We start from the raw sequence: 20,360 nt of genomic DNA, 5'->3' as shown, positions 1-20,360 counted from the left end.
GTAGCTGATCAGCACCAGCTACTTAAACATCAGATGCAATCTTAGTTACAGGTTTTATGATGCAGTATTTTGCAATTTATCAGCTGCTTAAGCCTGGATCTTGTTTGATTTGAATATCCAAATTTAAACACATTGGGGTTTTTTTTTGGTTTCGGATGTTAATTATGCTATTTCAGATGCCTTTCTATACCCTGAACCCATTAAAAATGGGTAAACAGGGTATATTGTATTTGTGCAAATGTATGTAACAGGCAGAAGGAAGCATCTCCGACCCCATAAATTATATATATGCTTGATCAGCATCAATAGCCGACTCGATTTAGCCATGTTTGTCTGTCTGTCCGTCCGTCCGTCCGTCAGTCCGTATGTATGAACGCAAGGATCTCAGAACCTATAAGAGCTAGCGACTTAACATTTTAGCTGGAGGTCCTCCTAGTCCCCGCGCAGATCGAGTTTGTTTCCGATATTCGATAACTTGCCCCGTTTCCAAGTAATCGGTAAAAATCGAAATATCGAAATCCTGTTGTTTGGGGAATTTCGGTAAATAATATGGGCTAGAGTCACCAAACTTGACATGTAGCTTCTAGAATAGTATATATATATCAAGTATCTTTCATTTTATACCTATCGCCTGTTGGAAGAAGAGGGTATCCCCTAGTCGGGAGCTCCCAACTAGAACCTCTTACTTCTTTTAACACAAATTGTCGCACATTTAGGACAATAACAACAAAAGGTAACAGCTGATTGAATACCTTTGCTTGTTGTTAGGCGCCAGCGACTAAGAGGGAGTCATTGGGAAAAAAAGATACGCATTTAAATGCTGATGATACGAATTTGACTAATTTAGTTTTATTTCCGTTTATTTGGGGGTCTGAAAGGTTATTTGCAGTTCAAAACTAAGCAGTAAGTGATAATGATATGGATGAAACAGTGTTAGCTGCAGATTTATTTAGTACTAGTTGGTATTTCCCTGCCTTGACCTGTACAAGTTTTTTGCTTCAAATTTTAGGCATACATTTTCTTCCATATCTTTCCGTGGAAAATTAAAATCTACCCATACCACTCTGAACTCACGTGTTCGGGGTATATTTTACAAGAGTAGTAAGCAATAAGTTTGAAGTTGAAAGTTGGAATCAAGGGTTTTCGCCTATTTCAGTTCCTTGGTGGGAAGCTCGAAGCCGATCAACTTTTATGTTTACAACCTTCGACCCGCATTATTCATTCATGAGGGATGCATCTGTTAAACACTTATCAATCAAATTTTCACAAACATGATTGAAAATGAGTTTGAAATCAATCAGGTGGTAAAAAAAAAGTTGCACACAGCTGCAATTTTTCCACACTTGCCGGGGGAAATTCAAAAATCCCCGTCTTAGCGTGCACCTTCATCACATTAAGAAACTTCAGGTAAATTGTTAGCTTCCTAGCTCTTACGGTTTGAGCTGTGCGTTAAACAACCGTCGGTCAGTCAGGACCAACAATTTTGTATTTATAAATCGCCGGCATGTATCAGCTATTATACTAAAAATATTTGATGTTATTGCATTCGATCTTAGGCAATGAATCATGGGTGCGCTCACACATCGCTCCGAATGGGTAGTTTTGGACTTCTAAATGACGAAAATGGATTGAGAATATTGAAAAACATATAGTTTCGAATAGTTGACGCACAGATAAAAAATAAAAAAATTGGAAGCGACGTGATTCTATTACAGGCCTATTATTATCAATTACATTTATGCAAACTATTATGGAGGCCGATAAGTTAAAACATTTATATAACCTGTAACCGTGGAAAATCAATAAATTGGGCACCTTAAGACTTTAACAGAGTATACACTTTAAATTACCATCAACACCAGAGCCGATCCTACCATGTCTGTCGCCCAGAGAGTTTTAAAAGAATGAAAATTTAAATGGAAATTCGAATCAACCTAACGACAGTTTGGCGTCGTCTACAAGGAAGACCAATCCTGACTAGTTCACTATTTCTTGAATTTCTTGTATGAATATACTCATATACTCACATGCAAGATATCATTTTTCGAAATGCATATTGTTGCTAGCGACGTTAGGCCTGGCACTTAGTAAAAACTTGTCACTTTTAATTTAAAGCCACCGTCCACTAAATGCCGAGCTATACCTAAAACCGGATTTGGGATGGTTGGAAATTTTTCCTTTGCCGCCGTTTGAGGGGTTGACGCGGCTTACCATAGCAATTTGCAATTACCGCAAACACGCGGTGTAGACTGCCACACAAACGGCAAAAGTATCAGCAATAACAAGAAAATCGCCGGCTGGTTGTATGGCCGAAGTTTTACAATTAGAACACTTTTGCGTGGCTTCAATGATAACGGGAACCAACTGCACAGCGGACGCCGATTTAAGCTACTCCAGTCACTTCATCAATTCCAATGTATGATATAGAAGGCGTGTCAGGAAACTAGCTTTTAAGTGCGTCTGCGCCTGGCCAGTGAGGATTAAAGTAAAAAACCGTTAACGATTTTCGGCTTGCCTACAATTCCCAATTTGCTGGAACTGCAGACACGAATTTGAAATACGAATGGTAGGTGCAGCTGTTTCTACTGTCATGATGTTGTTTTAGGTTCACCCAACTTTTACCATAGTTTCGAAACCAAGTGCCAATTTGTTTATTTGAGAGTGTGCCAGATTTTGTTGTCGTCTCAAGTGGCAGAGGATAATGTCTGTTGTGTATGCTCTTAAAGGGTTTCTAGAATACGGTACTCGATCGAAATTACTCATTAGGCATCAGATTTAGAGCAACGTTTTGACCAATCTTCTGAAACAATGCTATGTTTATTTAACAGCCGCTCTGTCGCTGGCGTATTAAAGGATTATGCGCTTTGTTCTTAAAGCGGATGATCTTAACACAGGATTATATGGTGGTTAGCTGATCTCACTTTTCCCCTCTTCTTTTAATGTTATCCATCCACTATATATCTTTCTCACTCAGTATAACACTATACTATCTCTCTCTCTCGCTCTCTTCTCTCTCCCTTGTTCACTCTCATTCTCCATCTACCTGATAGATATCCTGCGGTGATAATCACAACGGCACTTTTGATTCAACAAAGGGGCTCTCCATATGTGTATTTGTGTTTGGGTAGTTGCTAATTTGCTACAAAATTGCACATTTGGCTGAGGTGACCCAACATAGGGGAGGCTAGCTAAACTGCATGCCCGCCTGCCTGCTTGCTGGTTCATTTCCCTTCTCACAGCTTCACAGGCACAGTATCCCTGTGCAATCCCATCGTCCGACTCGTCGTCCCATGTCATCCATCAAATGCGCTGCCATTTGGCAGTTACCTCCTGCTTCGTTTTATTCTTTGTTTGATGGTCGGCGTTAACATCGGTGTACTTTGACCTTATTCTCCTACTACGTCAATTGAATGGTTTACGTCGAGTGTGAGCCGAGTGTGCAGCCTGCTAAATATCAATTTTTAACCATGTACAGTTTACACAACAAGCTGAAAACCTGGAAGGAATTGGAAATAATAGATTTTTTAGAAATTGAATTATGTATGTACATGTAAGCTACGAATATTATACACTAATACTGATCCCAAATTTATAATTTGGCATTTCTATACGTAAATTGGTTTTGATATAAAGGGAAGCTAAAGTAAGAATTTCAGCTTCTTAGCACATATTGGTTAGGCTGAGTGTTGGTCACCGTTCACTCGTTTTAAACACAGATAGCGAGCATTCCCCGGCATTGCCCGTGGCAAGTTTTGTGTATTTAATATATAACAATATGTTTAAAGTCCATCCAATAAATAAATACAAGTTGGAAACAACGGCTTCCGCTTATATAGGTATTGTGGTGAGAATATTATAGCCGTAAAAAAACGTTCGTTCATTAAACCTTAGACCATCGAGGTGCGGTGGATATCGCGAAAAAATGTTTCATACAAATGTGCAATAAAATTTCGGAAAATGAGTTTAGAGCTAACCCGATATTTGGCAAAAAAAATTGCAGATTTTCACACAAGTTGCGGCTGGAATTTCCTAAATAACTGAACGCGTAATCATTTAGTATTTATGGAGAGCCTTCAAAATAAGCTTGACGATGGGACAATGGGATTGTCATACAAACGTTTTCCGCCAATTAACTACGGTTGCCTAATGTAGGGCTTTGAAAATTCGTTTGAAGCTAATCGGACAAAGTTGAAAACTTCGCACAATAAATTTGAATAGCATTTTCCACGGAGGAAGCTTGAACTCTGCGAAAAGTTTGAATCACATTTCAAATGATTATTCATTAAAAACTTTGGAAATTAATTAAGGAGCGAAACGTCACCCACCAAAGGGGAATGCATTTTCCGAGAAATTTTGTAACAATCCCAAATAAATTTGAATAAAGAGCTTTGAAAATTAGTTTGAGGCCTATCGGATGGTAAACAAAAAGTTTTATACGAGCGTATTTCGGGATTTTTCCAAACTTGTGGTTGGAATTTCCCAAAATTCCGTTGGAAAATTAACACCCTAGCCCATACCATACCCATACGCACAGCCCATACCGTAGGGCTGTGCGTTGACCAGCTCAGAGTGCTCTAGGTGGGATTGTGCGAAAGGAGATTACATATACGGGATGGGTTAAAAAAAAACGGAAATATTTTTAATCTGGGAATTCTATACACGATCCTATGTACCTAATTAGGTGTCTTAAACTCTACGCATTGCGCCGTTTTTCGTTTTTCTAACATCGATAATGAACCAATATTTTATAAATGGGGGCAAAATAATTTTGTGTTGCGTACGATCAATACAACTCGTCATCACAAAATTATAACACAATTTTTTACCCATTTTCAATGGGCTAAGAATACAACATATTAACATATCTGAGTTGTAATTTGGAAAAAAGAAAATGTTAAAAAATAAGTTTCTTAGCATTTAAACTACTTATTTGTACTGTGCGTAGTCACATATGCATATGATATGCAAAAATATGGATAGATGCACGTTAAAATAAACTCATATATAAACTGCATTAACCTATCGGTTGGTGGCATAAAGTTCGCCCCACATTCACACAAGTAAAAACAATATATTGGTGCGCCATAAATATCAATATCAACTTGCCTTTAATCAACATTCAATCAGTATGGTAATAGAGACATACTTAAGTATATACGCATATACGCGGACTCGCTAAAGCTGCCTTGACTGACTATTGAGCGACTCGAGTTAACTTGACTTGACTAACTTGTCGAGTTGTCTAAGAAAGTAACTCTGGCAGCTCGGTGCTTGTACACAAGACGCTACAATACAAGTGGCAGCCACTGTCCCCCTCTCAATTTTAGATAAAGAACCAGTCGTAATAATGATCATGATTGCCTGACCATCGACATGAGCATCGATAGCTTGCGGCGACGTATAAATTTGTTCATACTATAAATGAGAAAAAGATTTTATCTGTTTGTGTAAATATTTGATAAAATTAAGCTTTCATTTCAAAAGTTTCAAAAAGGATAAGTTGTTCAGCATTCGCCGATAAATACGGCAATTTGTGCATGGATAAACATGGTTAAATGTGGAGAACTCGTAGCTTGCCATGCTAAGAGCTTTACTTATATCGATCACTTGAAAGGTGTGGTATAGCTTGACCATTTTCTGGACCTCGTTGCTTAGAGTGATCGCTAGATAATCAGTAAATGCTGACTGATAAGATCTGAACTATATCTTAATTTAAAGGTGTTAAAGCGCGGTAGGTAATCATTAGAAGTAGGGAAGTGTATATTACTGGCTAGCTTTCATTCTTATAAACAAGGGTATTATTATTTTGTCATGAAACGTGTAATGAATAGAAGGAGACATCTCCGAACCCATAAAGTATGTATATTCAAGATCAGCATTACCAGCCGAGTAGTCTGCATCTTTGCGAACTAGTGTCTCAGGCTTAAAGCTACCGCATATTTTTTTTTCTTGCATGGAACACTTTTTGTTTATCAAAATGTATTTACTAAACTCGGCATTTATTATTTTCACTATGCTCCTTGTATATATATTTTTGCAATATTTATTATTATGGTGTAAATATTCACCCAATCCAGAAAACAAATGTTAAAAAAATAATTAGAATCCATTTCGTTTTAGGCAATTGATTTTTTAAACTCAAGTGAAGAATATTTTATTGTTTCATTACGTCCATACAGCCGTCCATTCGCCGATATTGAAAGAAGACCTAACTTTATATATAAACCATCTCTATATATAAAACTGTTTGCCCTGACTGACTGACTGACTGACTGACTGACTGGTGATCAACGCACAGCCCAAACCGTAAGAGCTAGGAAGCTGAAATTTTCACTGTAGCTACCTTATGTGATGTAGGTGCTCGTTAAGACGGGGTTTCGGGAAATTCCACCCGCAAGTGTGGAAAAATCGCGAAAAACGTTTGTATGTAACTTTTTTGTTTACCATCCGATCGGGCTCAAACTTATTTTCAAAGATCTTTGTTCAAATTCATTTGAGGGGTGTTTCACACTTTTAGGAAAATCTGTTTCTCCTTGGTGGAAATGGAGGTCAAAGATTTGGTGGGTGACGTTTCGCGCTCAAATTCATTTCCAGAGATCTATAAGAAAAATCATTTGAGACGTGTTTCACACTTTTTCGCAAAATTCAAACTTCTTCGGAGGGAATGCGATTTAAAGATTTATTGGGCGAAGTTTTAAGTTGTGTCCGATTTGCTTCAAACTTATTTTCAAAGCTCTACATAAGAACTTAATAAATACGTATTTCAGCGATTTGGGAAATTCCACTCACAACAGTGGTAAATTGGCGGAAAACGTTTGTATGAAAGTTATTTGTTTACCGTCCGATCAGTTTCAAAATCATTTCAAATTTGTTTGAGAACATTGATTTTATAACATACTTGCCACGGGCAAGGCCGGGTTATACCCGCTAGTTATACATATATGCGTCTCAAACAGCGTTATCATTTTTGGAATATATGTATCTACTAGGAACTGGCCCCCAATCCTGAAAAATGTTTATCTCTTACGGCCTTAGTGATAGTCTCACCAAATTTGGCAGGTAGGCTGATGACTTTTTAAAGATCGGGCCGAAAGTATTGTGGCCTCCCTCTCACGCGCCTCGCACACGGTATAATCATAACTATTCTAGACAAGCTTTGAAAATAGCTTCGGTTAAGGTTTAAGAGACACCAACGAAGTAACTAAGACGACGTTTTTATTTGTTTTAAGCTATTACACTGTGACCAGAGTTATACGCAGCTGGTTACACCCGGCTACATCTTACCTGTTTGTTTTACCTAGTACCCATTGAAAATTGGTAGAAAAAGTGCATACTGAAGTTGTGCGAATATATGTAATACGTTGTAGATGAAATATTTTACCCTAAAAAGTATATATATTGTCGATAAGCATGAATAAACGAGTCGATATAGTTTTGTCCGATCGCCCGTTTATGCGTCCATCTATTTGGACATATCCATGTCAGAGACTATAAGACCTAGAACACAGAATGAAGGTTTTTTTTAAACCATATTTTGATTCATTTTTTTTTAAATTATAGAGAATATTAACCCAGAATTCATGTATGAATGAGTGTAAGGTATAAAGAGCGGAAACACATCCGATTCGTAAGGCGCACAGCAATTGCGTGTTTATTGAGTGTGATTATGGATGTAAAAATACATAAGTACGACTGTACGTTACGATAGTTTGTCGCTGAGTTCGTAGTTTCTCATTCACATCCCATCATTTCTCTTACTTGTAGTTATGGAAAGAGTAAGCACAATTTGATAAGGAAATCAAAGCGAGCAGCAAAATTCTTCAGTAATATAGTCTTTTTACTGTGCTGCAATCCACTCACGCCTTTGTGACTGCAGAGTATTATACTTGATACATAATTGAAAAGTAAAATCAACCCCAATTACTTGCAGACAGCACTCAATCACCAGCCATGTCCTAGCCCGCAATCAGCCACCCACTTCACACTAGTGACAGCCAGAGTTACAGTTCAAATTAATTGCAATATGAGACACATTAAATTTGACCTCATTGGGGGTTGGTATAAGCTTTGTGTGGGGGAAAAGAAAGCAAAGGGGTGGTATAACCCACAAAAAAATGCTTGTGGTCCTAATGAGCGGTCAGTTAATCATGACATTTTAGACAATGATATGTGAGCCTAGGGGACATATGTACGTGGTCCAATAACGCCGCACAGTGAGCTTTACAACTAAAATCGGCTTATAACAAACTGACGATATGCTGCTTGCTGCTAAAGCTTCTCCAAATAGACTGAGTGACTGCGACTGAAGAAGGCAAGCGGTCTGCCTAATGAACAGTAAAGTGGGCAACTTGGGTGGAGGATAAACATAAAATTAAAGCATCTTGTAAATAAAAAACATATATTGCACGGGTTGGCTTTGGGTTTGATAAGGATAAGCAAAGTTAAGACACTTTAATGCACTTCAACAATTTGGGTTATGGCTTTAACACGGTGGGCAGGCCTATATATATATATATATATTTATATATATATATATGTATCTATATATATACATATATACATATATATATACAAAGATGTATGGCGAGTATTGTGCCCAAGCCATAGCCGTAATTATCTTTTCCCCAGACTAACTCAAGACGGCTTCATATTTTAAGATTTCGCAAAAATAAAAAATAATAAAAAAAGCAACATCAACAACAAAATGGGTCGTTTTTGGCTGGGAGATAAAACAAAAAAAATGAAAAAAATTATGATGAAACTCCATTAATTTTTGTTGGCTTTGTTGCTGTTATCCTTATTTTTGAGGCCCGTTTGCGGTGGCTGCATCATTGTTAATGAGTTTTTGCGTATGGCTTACTTATAAGAGCGTCCATGCCTGGACCAGTTCCAAGGAACTTAGGACCACGCTGAGGCTCTCAGACAAAGTTGGTAACGAAAACTAAAAGCCCTGCCACTCAGGCTACTTAATATTTGCCAGATTCAAGCTCATCTTATGGGTACACTGTGGGTTTGCGAACTTCTGTGCGATTCTTTTTAATAAACTTCTTAGATCGAAGTTAAGCGGTGAACCACTTCGATGTTCTGGATCTCCATCTGCATTGCTGCGCCAATCTCAACAGTTACCAAGCTTTTCCCACGCTGCTGTCCAGTCAAACAAAATTAAAGCCATTAGTTTACACTTTACATGCTAATGGCAAAGGTTCGAAAAGAGCCTGTCGCGACCTTCACAAAATACCCCGCGGGTAGAGGATAGCAATGTTTGTGTTACCGAGGCAAGGTAAGCCATCCAACCTATAGTGATGAATAAAACCAATGAACTTTTTAATTGCCTATGAACCTCGGCAGCCAACCCCTGTCTGCAGACCATAGTTCCCGTTCCCCAGAGCACACCAGTTAAGGCTCATCCGTTTGGTGAGTCGCGTATTTGAGTAGCCAAACGCTTGTCGGTTCTCAGACTATATTTTTAAGCCTGCGTTTCGCAACAAATTAAAGTTTTATTGTTTGTTATTTTATTTAGACAATTTACGGCCTCCGTCGATTAGATATGAGTGGTGTTTGCCACACTATACTATACGGAATTAAGGGACTCTTTACGGGCTTAGTGAATCTTTTAATTGCAACTAGAACTAAAAACATACCTTCTCGATATTATGTAGATGCACTGAAAGGAGATTGAATAATTGGCACAAATTATTGGGTGGTTGTAAGTGTCTAAGTACCGATATGTTAGCGCTATATAAACACTTAAAAATGCATCCACGAATTTGAATTTCGAATTGAGTGTGAGAAGCACTGTTAAGAGATGATGCAGTAAAAATATTCTCTGATTATAACTACATAAAATGAATTTCAATCTTTGTGATCCTCAAATGTTATATTAATATATCCTTATAACCTCTCTAATAATGCAAGGCAGAGCGAAGAAGCAACTCAGTATGTAATTATATACATAAATGGGCACTGGAATAGTCACGAATTACCATTTGGGCAATTCCTAATTTTCGACTAGAGCTTTCTTAACTCTTTTATGTTATGTCTTTAGTTAAGGTTAAACAGGAATGATTATTGCAGTTTAGTGCAAGGGATTCAACAATACTCATATTACAGTATTAATACATCTAAAATCATGTGTTGTTCACTTTGTGAATAATATATAAATTGGATTTCAAACCACAAATATAATGGTGCGTGGCTTTTGTAACTTTCCCCACACAATATTGATTCATATCTTATGACGTTAGTCTGCTATTGTTGTTGCTTATGATTGGAATCAGGCAACTGAACACAATTACTGACTTTCTTTAATTCCAAGATGCAGCTTATTGTAGAGGGCGAGTGCGGTCAACGCGGTTAACTCATATCGGCGTATCAAATAAAATATTGGCATTTAGGTAATTAGTATAGTTAAATGTCATTTTCCCGCTAGGGCTCCCGAACGGAACGTCAAAGGCAAACAACAAAAGACGCGAGCTAAACAAATTTGGGTAGCCCAGCATGTGGCGGATCTGAAAATCTGGCAACTGGAACCTGATCACAGCGGGCGCTATCAACGACGGCGCTGCAGGTTCAGCACCTTTTGTGCGGTGTCATAATTTTCTCAGCAGGTGTCGCTGCTAATGATTTACATTAGTGCGAGTGGCAGAAAAAGAGCAAGGGAGAAAGAGCAGTTGGTTGGTCCAAGAGCAACCAGCGCATCAAAATGCAACGGTAGTAAAAATAAAAAGATGAAAAAAATCGAAATTCGTTGTGGGCAGAAGCGCTACTCTTTGATGTCGCAGCAGGCAAAGCAGTCAGAGAGGTGGCGGAGGAACTAAGTAGCGATCCGTAAGCAATTGAGTGGGAGCAAACAATATATAGTCTGAAAACAGTTTATTATACTTTTTGTGTTAAGCCCGTCCTCTTTCAATTTAGCCCAGTTAAGTACGGCTCCGATCGGCTTAGACCTTTTTCTCTACAACCACACTCACATTAGCATCCCTATCCCTGTCCATAACCAAGCCATTGGGCATTGAAGTGGCTCGGTGCGCTAATTTGGTCATATTGAATGGCTTTAAAACGAAACCTTGGCGCCAATGACGCCCCTATGGCGAACAAATACTAAAAAAAAATTGTTTAATATCGTAAGCTTTGGCAAGTGAAAATTAAAGGAGCGAGGCTTAAAATGGGTATTATATATTCATTTATGCGATACATGTTATGAATTTAATTATGTTCAGGTGTGTATTATTGTATTATTATTATACTTATGTATTTATATTATTATATTATATTATTAAAGAATTCTAGTATGTTACACGCAGAAGGTAATATTATCGACCCCATAAAATATATACATATGTATATGCCTGATTACGTTGAACACCCAATTGTATTTTACTATATCCGTTTGCATGTATGTTTGATTATCAATCTGAATGATCTCGACAGAGTATTGCTCAATCGGCTTAACTCGACTGCACCGTTCTATGTTTTAAATGCATGTTTTCTGTGTATAGGGTATCTCCCAGTCAGGTACTCTTGGCTTAAACATTGTTTTTTTTGTCGTGCTAATCGATTAATCAAATAATCTAGCATTTAAATGGGCTGAGACTTGATTGACTGCCTAACTGATTAACTAAGTAACTGACTTACTGGCTTACTGCCTGCACCGATATTATTTTGTATAATTTTCTTGCCACATACTCAAACACACTAGCATGGAGTCATGTGCGCAGTTGCACGACGTTGAAATTGCTCCAATTATGTTGCTCTGGTGCTGGTTTGGCTTTGGCTCTGTCTTGGCATCGAATCTGGGGCCAAAGTATTTCGGTGGCCACAGTTGGTCTGCCTGCTGTATAGCTCATCCTTTTTACATTCCATGTGTATATACTATGACTCGTTGCTGACTGGACTGGCCCCAATATCATTATACTGCCAGCGGGGCAGTGGCACCTCTCTGACACATTGCACTACGATAGCGTAGCAGCGACAAACGTACCACAACAAGTTTCGACCCGGCTACCAGTAACTGCCTATTCGCCCAATCAGCGCAAATCTAAATCTCAGCAAACAGTAATGCGGAAACAACTTGGCTATTGATTTGGACTTGGCTATGAACCCGAAAGCTGTCTTTGTGGGTAGTAAGCCGACCCCAGCAATTATTAGACTAATAGCAGCTTCCGCAGCCTCAATCTGCGCCCGATTGCTGGCTTCCAAAGTTAGCTGTTTCTTTTCCTATAGCTAATTTTAGCTGTAAAATTGGCCGCAAAGCAACGGTATAACTCAACTGTAAGCCTTTGTATAAAGACAAAAAGGTAGCTACTTGAATACTGGGTGGATAAAAGTGATCTTTACCAGCCCAAATTGGGTAGTAGTACAGTCGTTGACAATTTTGGGTCCATCAAACAGATGCTGAGCTGCCGGCAAAATGTGTTTGATGAGGATCATCGAAAGGATAAGCCGCAGCGGCCGTCAGATGGGGCAGGTAAAGTCAAAGCCGAAGTTTATCCTTGACCGTCGTCAATCACTCCGCAATTTCAGCTACATATACAGATAGAGCGAGTTGCAGACAGTAATTGAGAGTGTATGACAGATAGTGCACAAGTGTCAGACAATGTTGCTAAGCCGCTAGACAAAAGCAAAAAAAAAGAATTAGTTCTGGCCAAAAGAACAAAGCACTGACCGTGAAAGGTCATAAATGTTATGCTATTGTTGCGTTGTCCTCGAATTGTTGTCGGTATATAAAAATTGGAATAACGCGAAAGTACCGTAGTCGAAGTTGCGATCCTCACAAAAACATTTTTTTAAGAGGTATATGCGAAAAGGTTGCGTAAGGTACTTTAGCCTTAAAAGATTTTAATTTATTTTATAAAAAGTCTTAAAAAACTCCCGGAAAAAGTAAGATTTTAACAGTTTCTGACGTTCTACAAATTAAAAAGAAAAAGTTATTCAAATCATGCATTTAAAAACGTTCTGATATTTTTAGGGAATCTCATTTCAGAAATGTTTTTAAAGCGCGACGATCATAAATATTTGGAGCATTTAACGTTAAATGAATTATCTTTTGATTTATGTTGCGAATTAATTTTGTGGGTTGGCTTTGTATCGTTGGTTTTTTGCTAACGGGATATTGAGCATAATTAATTAAAATATGAATAATTTTCAGATTCGGTCGAATGACGCGCTTATTAATTGAGAAAAGTTCCCTTTATCATGCTCCTTTTAGGATCATCCCAGCTTAAGAGGTACTCCGCTAGCCATGCTGGCCGCCCAGTGCAATAAGCTGTCGAACAAATCACCACCGCCGCTAGCTGATGCGGCCGTTGGCAAGGGGTTCCATCCCTGGAAGAAGAGCCCACACTCCCCTGCAGCAGGTAGCACTGGCGCACCCGGTGGCGGCGCATCGAGCCTTAGCGGTAGCAGCAGCGTCGGACAGCACTCCCCATGCGCAATCTCAGCAGCAAGCTCGTCTAGCTCCACTGGCAGTGGAAGTGGAGGAGGAGGTGGCGGAGGCCAAACATCACGCAGCCTCCCGTCCAGTGCTAACAGCGGCACCATGGTGAACATCACTGCTAGGTAAGCAGCGCGACGGCGCACAGTGGTCCTATATCTAAGAATCTGGCTGAACAAATTATACGAAAGAATTGAAAGTAAAAGATAATTGTGGGTGTTATATATTTTATTAAAGTCACGACTTAAAAATTATTTTCTTAATCCAAAAATTGATCATTTAAAAATTCAAATAATATATTTATTTAAATTTTATTTTCCAAACGCATTTTGACTAAACATTTATTTAAAATAGATTATTTGAAACTTAAATGTCATTAGCCTTCTGTTCAAAGTCTAAATGTCACTATGAAAATAAAAAAGTGTTAAAATTGTATTTATTTATAGGTAGAAATTGAATAATGAAAAACAATTCAAAGAGTGTTAGTGCGAATACTTCATACCCTGAGTAAATAAGGAAAAATCAAATGCAACGCATCGTGAAGTTTAATATTATTTTCAGTTGAAATAATGTGTACACATATTCACATGTGAACTCGTGTACTTGTTCAGCTAGTTTTCTCTCAATTGGTGGATCACTGTGCGTTGCCCAGACAACAGCACGCTTTATACAACTTGTGAGTAATTTCAGCATATATCCTTACAGTCGTCCGCTCGCCTCGTCTTGCGCGGCCGTGGGCACCTCGGCCTCCGCATACGGCAGTGATTTGTACTTTCCCAACACATCCACATCGACAGGCAGCATGGTGGCGGACAATCATCACATGCATCAGGGGCTTTTGGGCAAAGTTGAAGGAGCCGCCTTTGGTTCAGTCTACTCGCGCCACCCGTATGATTGGCCGTTCAATGCAGTGACCGCATCTGCGCACAAGGCCGCTGAGGCAGCTAGTGTCAACTCGGGCTGGTGGGATATGCACAGCGCTGCCGCCGCCGGTAGCTGGCTGGACATGGGAAGCGCTGCGGCCGCTGGAATGCACTCGACAATGGCCAACTATGCAAGCGCTGCGGCTGCGGGTACAGATTACAGTTCTGCATTGTCGCACTCTCTTTCGAATACGGCACATTTATTGGGATCCGGACAGCACTTACTGCAGGATACATATAAAAGTATGCTGCCAGGCCAGGGCGTAGGTGGCTTTTCGCTACCACACAGCTCACCTTCAGCGGCAGCCACTGCGGCTTCGCCACAAGCTTCAACCCCATCAACACCTTCGCCGCGTTCTCAGCGACGATATGCGGGCCGTGCAACTTGCGATTGCCCAAACTGTCAAGAGGCGGAGCGCTTAGGACCAGCTGGCGTGCACCTACGTAAGAAGAACATCCACTCCTGCCATATACCTGGTTGCGGAAAAGTTTACGGCAAAACGTCTCATCTGAAGGCACATTTGCGGTGGCACACCGGCGAGCGTCCCTTTGTGTGCAACTGGCTGTTCTGCGGCAAGCGTTTCACACGCTCCGACGAGCTGCAGCGGCATTTGAGGACGCATACTGGCGAGAAGCGCTTTGCTTGCCCAGTGTGCAACAAGCGTTTTATGCGCAGCGACCATCTGGCAAAGCACGTAAAGACGCATAACGGCACAGTGCCCAATGGCATTAAAAAGGGCTCCTCGGAGTCGTGCAGCGACTCTGAGGAGGCAGCCAATCAGTCGGGTGAGTCGAACGGGTTGGGCGGCGCGTCCAGTGGCCAACAGACGGGCGCAGGTGGTGGCGGCGGGGGTGGCTCCGCCAGCTCCAGCTCCGGCTCCGGCAGCGCTGGCTCCGGTGCAGGCAACAGAGCTGGCAGCCATCCCGGCACCCCAACCTCGCTGCATGCGCATAGCGCCTCCAGCACGTCCAGCAGTCTGCTGGGCGGCGGTCTGCACCTGGCCACGCCGCACCAGATGGTCGCCGCGGGCGGCTCGCCGGTGATGCTGCATCAACATCAGCAGCAACAGCACCAGCAGCACTCGCATCAATCAGCACATCAGCAACAGCAGCAGCAACAACAATTCTCGCAGCAGCAATCACATCCACATGCGCACCTACATCATCATCATCATCTGGTAGGTGCATCAGCACCTAGTCCTGGTCTGGATCATCGACTGGATCATAGCGCGTTAGTCGACATTAAGCCACCGATGGTTTGAGGGTCGCTGGGACCCTTTTTGTTTACCAATTGAGCAGAAATGGGTTCCCAGACGCAGTTTAAAATGAAGCTGCCATGCGGGCAGCATTGGGCAGAATCATAGTTAATAAGAGTGGTTGCACACAAACGATACATTAATAACATATAACAAATTGTTCCGTGAAATTCGGATTTTTTTTTTTTTTATGAATAACGTCGTATGCGTCATGTTTTTAGAAGTTCGCTAATAGCTAAGCAATTTTTTTTACATATTTTAATAAAAATGTGTACATAAAAGTACTAAGAAATGCTAAATACAATTTTTCGCTTTCTTAATAAACAACAATTACTTAATAGTAATCAATTGCCAGCTTATTAAATTATGAAAATTAAATAAATAAAATATTAAAATCATGCTTGAATCCTATTGTATATATGTATTTAATATATTTCTAGATGTCTATACGAATATAGTTTCATAAATATCAAGATCCTCAAATATTCAACCATAAAATCATTGATACTACTAAAAAGTATGCTACATTTTTTTTATTTAGTTAAAAGTAAACAGGCAATTTTGTCATTTTTTTTTTAGCTCGTAGATAAAAAAACAATAATAAGAAAAGTGGATCTATTAACACGTGCAGCGTTTATTTAAGTTATACACGCATATATGGCTAAATAATTCAATGACACTTCAAAAAGAAAAGATAATTAAATATTTGAAGAGCTAAACTTTATGATGGAAAAAATTGTATTATTGTTTGTTGAACATAATGTTCAATTATTGAACACAATGAGCAATTCAAAAAATAGTGTAAGCCTATATTATTAAAATAATATTTCTAGTCCAATTATAAAAATTTGAAAGATTATTTATAAAACTAAGGATGATAAATCAAATTGTAAATCAAAAGAAATGATTTGCTTATAAACAGAAATTAACGATTGAGCTCTAAATACAAATTGCCTGAGAAAAATCGAAGTACCGACACAAGCGAAGCAGGCTGGGAGACAACAACACTGTAGAGGCGACCACTGCATACCATCTGACTCTATTGTTAACAGAGCTTAAGGGAGCTACATAGAGCGTTGTACTTCAGCGGCCGTTTTTCTTGAGAAAGGCGCACACTTAGCGCCATATTGTTAACTAAATCAACTTGCATGTTTTATTTTTGCTACTTAATACATATGCATAATATTTTTAAGATGCAAGCGCATTAAACTTTGCGACTAGATGTTTTTGTTGTTTCTTAATTTAATATAAGATCTACATTTAATATGTATGTATATGCAATGCTTACAGGAAGCAGATTGAGAAAACATATAGGGCTTGAGTAGGTTAAGGCACTTTTATGTATATATGTATATGTATATGTATATGTATATGTATATGTATATGTATATGTATATGTATATGTATATGTATATGTATATGTATATGTATATGTATATGTATATGTATATGTATATGTATATGTATATGTATATGTATATGTATATGTATATGTATATGTATATGTATATGTATATGTATATGTATATGTATATGTATATGTATATGTATATGTATATGTATATGTATATGTATATGTATATGTATATGTATATGTATATGTATATGTATATGTATATGTATATGTATATGTATATGTATATGTATATGTATATGTATATGTATATGTATATGTATATGTATATGTATATGTATATGTATATGTATATGTATATGTATATGTATATGTATATGTATATGTATATGTATATGTATATGTATATGTATATGTATATGTATATGTATATGTATATGTATATGTATATGTATATGTATATGTATATGTATATGTATATGTATATGTATATGTATATGTATATGTATATGTATATGTATATGTATATGTATATGTATATGTATATGTATATGTATATGTATATGTATATGTATATGTATATGTATATGTATATGTATATGTATATGTATATGTATATGTATATGTATATGTATATGTATATGTATATGTATATGTATATGTATATGTATATGTATATGTATATGTATATGTATATGTATATGTATATGTATATGTATATGTATATGTATATGTATATGTATATGTATATGTATATGTATATGTATATGTATATGTATATGTATATGTATATGTATATGTATATGTATATGTATATGTATATGTATATGTACATACATAAACATATACAAATTATATGTATAAATTCATATATATATGAGATATATATTAGCGTACTTTTTTTTGTCGACAAACACCAATGTAAATTAATCACTTAAAATAAATTAAACAAAATCTAAATTTTATTAAAAATAAATGTATCAAAACTTTCAGTTATGAACATTTTTTCGTTGTTGTTTAGTCATATTTTGGTAAATTGAAGAGCCAGTCCAATGTCGTTTTGAGCTCAATGAATATCAATTTGACAACGACAGCCGGATAACGTAAATTGTATATGTATCTTTGTATCTATGCGACTGTGGACTGTAAGGGTGTTTGTTGGTCGAGACCACAATACGGGGGATGCTGAGAAGCACACTTCTGACCCTACCTCTATTAGTTTGTGTGGCGGTGGGGCTGTTGGTGTTTGGTGCTTTATGCAGGGTGGGCTGACAGTTTATTTAACATTTGACGGTCGGAATGCTGCGTTGTGGGCGTCATCGGGGCGGCCCGGCCAACCTTGCCGTTAACGACTTAAACGTGGAAAAAGGCGATGGTTAGAAAAACGCTTTACGGTTTATGCTATTTGCTTTGGTTACGCCGGTTACTTACTTACTGGGCCCTGCTGCTATTTGGGTGATTTAAATTTTATTACCGTGGATTTGTTGCATGGGGTCGACGTCTGCCCAAGCGGAATGGGGATGAGTGGGAGCGACACAAAATAAAGGGAATGAGTAGATTGAAATTGAAGTATGTGCAGATTGTTTTTGATTTTTCCTCCTTTTCTCATGAGTAGATTAAGCTGCGCATTTATTTTTTCGGTTGGCATTTGTGTTGACATTGTCGATAGGGGGTCCAATTGCTTTGGGAATGGAGGGCTGGTGATAAATGAATTGAAAATGTCTGACCGTAAATACAATAATAATAAGTAACAAGAATGAACTGGTTTTTTTTGAGAACGCGGAAGATTTGATATGCTTGAAGACATACATATGCCTCAGGAGTGTGTTTATATGTCACCAGTATGCTTTAGTATTCCGATTCAGCCGACTCAGACATAGGACCTGCCTGCTGCAAAATGCAAACGTTCATGCCTGAAAGCGTGAGAGAAGTTGGAATTGGCACAGGCATATGACTATGGTATATCGACTCTGCTGTTGATACTGAAAAAGAATATTTGAAATCTATTTGATCGTAAGCGACTGTTTTTAAGCGTTTTACATTTCGTTACAATATAACGGCTTAACAACATCCTATTCAATAGTGCTATTTCAATTAAGTTAAAAAGTTTAAGGAAAAGTGTATGTACCAAAATTATATGTACTTGCATATATTTGTTAATATTTGGATATATGTATATTTTCGTTCACATATTCACACAAATACGCAGCATCAACAGCCGAGTTGACATATCCATGTCCGTCCGTCTCTTTCATAGCAAACTAGTCTCTGAGTTTTAAAGCTACCATCTTCAACTGTGCATAGATCTCATATGTCTGCAAAACGGAAATGTCTACAAGGGTATTACATTTTCGTGCCAAAGATATGCCTACTTTCTCGTTTTCTTGCAGATGGGTTGATGGGTTGTGGTTTTAAAGTCTATATCCACTTGACGCGAAAAGGGCATAAAATTAAACATTACTCATAAAAAAATAGCTGCGAATTTTTTAGCTGGGCCAAGTCATATTTGATGTTGGTAGAAGAGGGTGCAGGGTATTCCCTAGTCGGGAGCTCCCGAATAGAGCCTCTTTCTTGTTGTATATCCTTTTATGTACGTACCGTACATCTACTTTATAAAAAGTCTTCACTTTGTTTTGATTACGAACAGCTATTTTTAAGGGGTTTGGGTAGGGTTTTTCCGCAACGTTTATAAGAAGGAAAAAAAGACTATTTTCTAATTAACAGCACCTCAGCAAAAGCTGTTATGAACCTGCGAAATAAGAAGTTTTTCGATAATCAAATTTCGCGTCAAGTGGGTATAGGCCTATTACGTAGACAAAGCAATAACACTCTGCAATTTGTTGTTGTTTATTTTTGAGAATTGCTGAATATATTGGCCATAACTATCGTAAGCTTTATCCGATATTAAAAAGCTTTACGCCAATGAAAATCCAGATATACAATTTTTATTATGAAAAATGATGTGGTTAGGGATTCGCCAATATATAAGGAGCATAGTAAAACTTGTATATGCCAAATTAGGTGAAGATATATTCAAAGAAATAAATGTGTTTACTACATATTATGTAGTGGTCCGATGTTGAGAAGATTGTGTTTATATGAAGCGCGTTTACTGAATTATTTAATGCAAAATTTGATCAAGATATGTTGACAAAAATGTGTTTTTATTACAAGCAAGATCTAATTTTTCGACTGATCGTGTATATATCAGCTATATGATATATGTTAGGAGAATAGTCAAAGTAATAGGCGCCGAGTTTGGGCAAGATGTCCTGATAATCAAATAAGTTGATTATGCAAAAACTTAATTTTTGAGCGATCATTACTATGGCAGCTTTATTTTTTTATTCGTTTATTAGTGGTCGACAAAACGAGTGTCTTCCTAATTATTCAAT

At 38.0% G+C, this 20,360-nt stretch overlaps 1 protein-coding gene across 3 annotated transcripts in view; it reads left to right on the top strand.

Annotated features, from left to right (window-relative positions):
- Positions 1-15,789, top strand: part of Sp1 — a 36,581-nt gene extending 20,792 nt beyond the window's left edge. The window contains exons 2-3 of one of the 3 annotated variants that reach the window (XM_064698304.1): positions 13,208-13,557; positions 14,138-15,789. In XM_064698304.1, the coding sequence (XP_064554374.1) occupies positions 13,208-13,557; positions 14,138-15,617 (1,830 nt within the window). In that variant the 3' untranslated portion in view covers positions 15,618-15,789. The other 2 variants (XM_064698303.1, XM_064698306.1) reach the window with 2 other exon arrangements.
- Positions 15,790-20,360: the final 4,571 nt, after the last annotated feature.

Source organism: Drosophila montana, unplaced genomic scaffold (genome assembly GCF_035044405.1).
Source record: "Drosophila montana isolate Dmon_TW-CO22-7 unplaced genomic scaffold, ASM3504440v1 contig_413_1, whole genome shotgun sequence".
Classification (NCBI taxonomy): Eukaryota; Metazoa; Arthropoda; class Insecta; order Diptera; family Drosophilidae; genus Drosophila; species Drosophila montana.
This window is presented reverse-complemented; position numbering and strand designations above follow the sequence as displayed.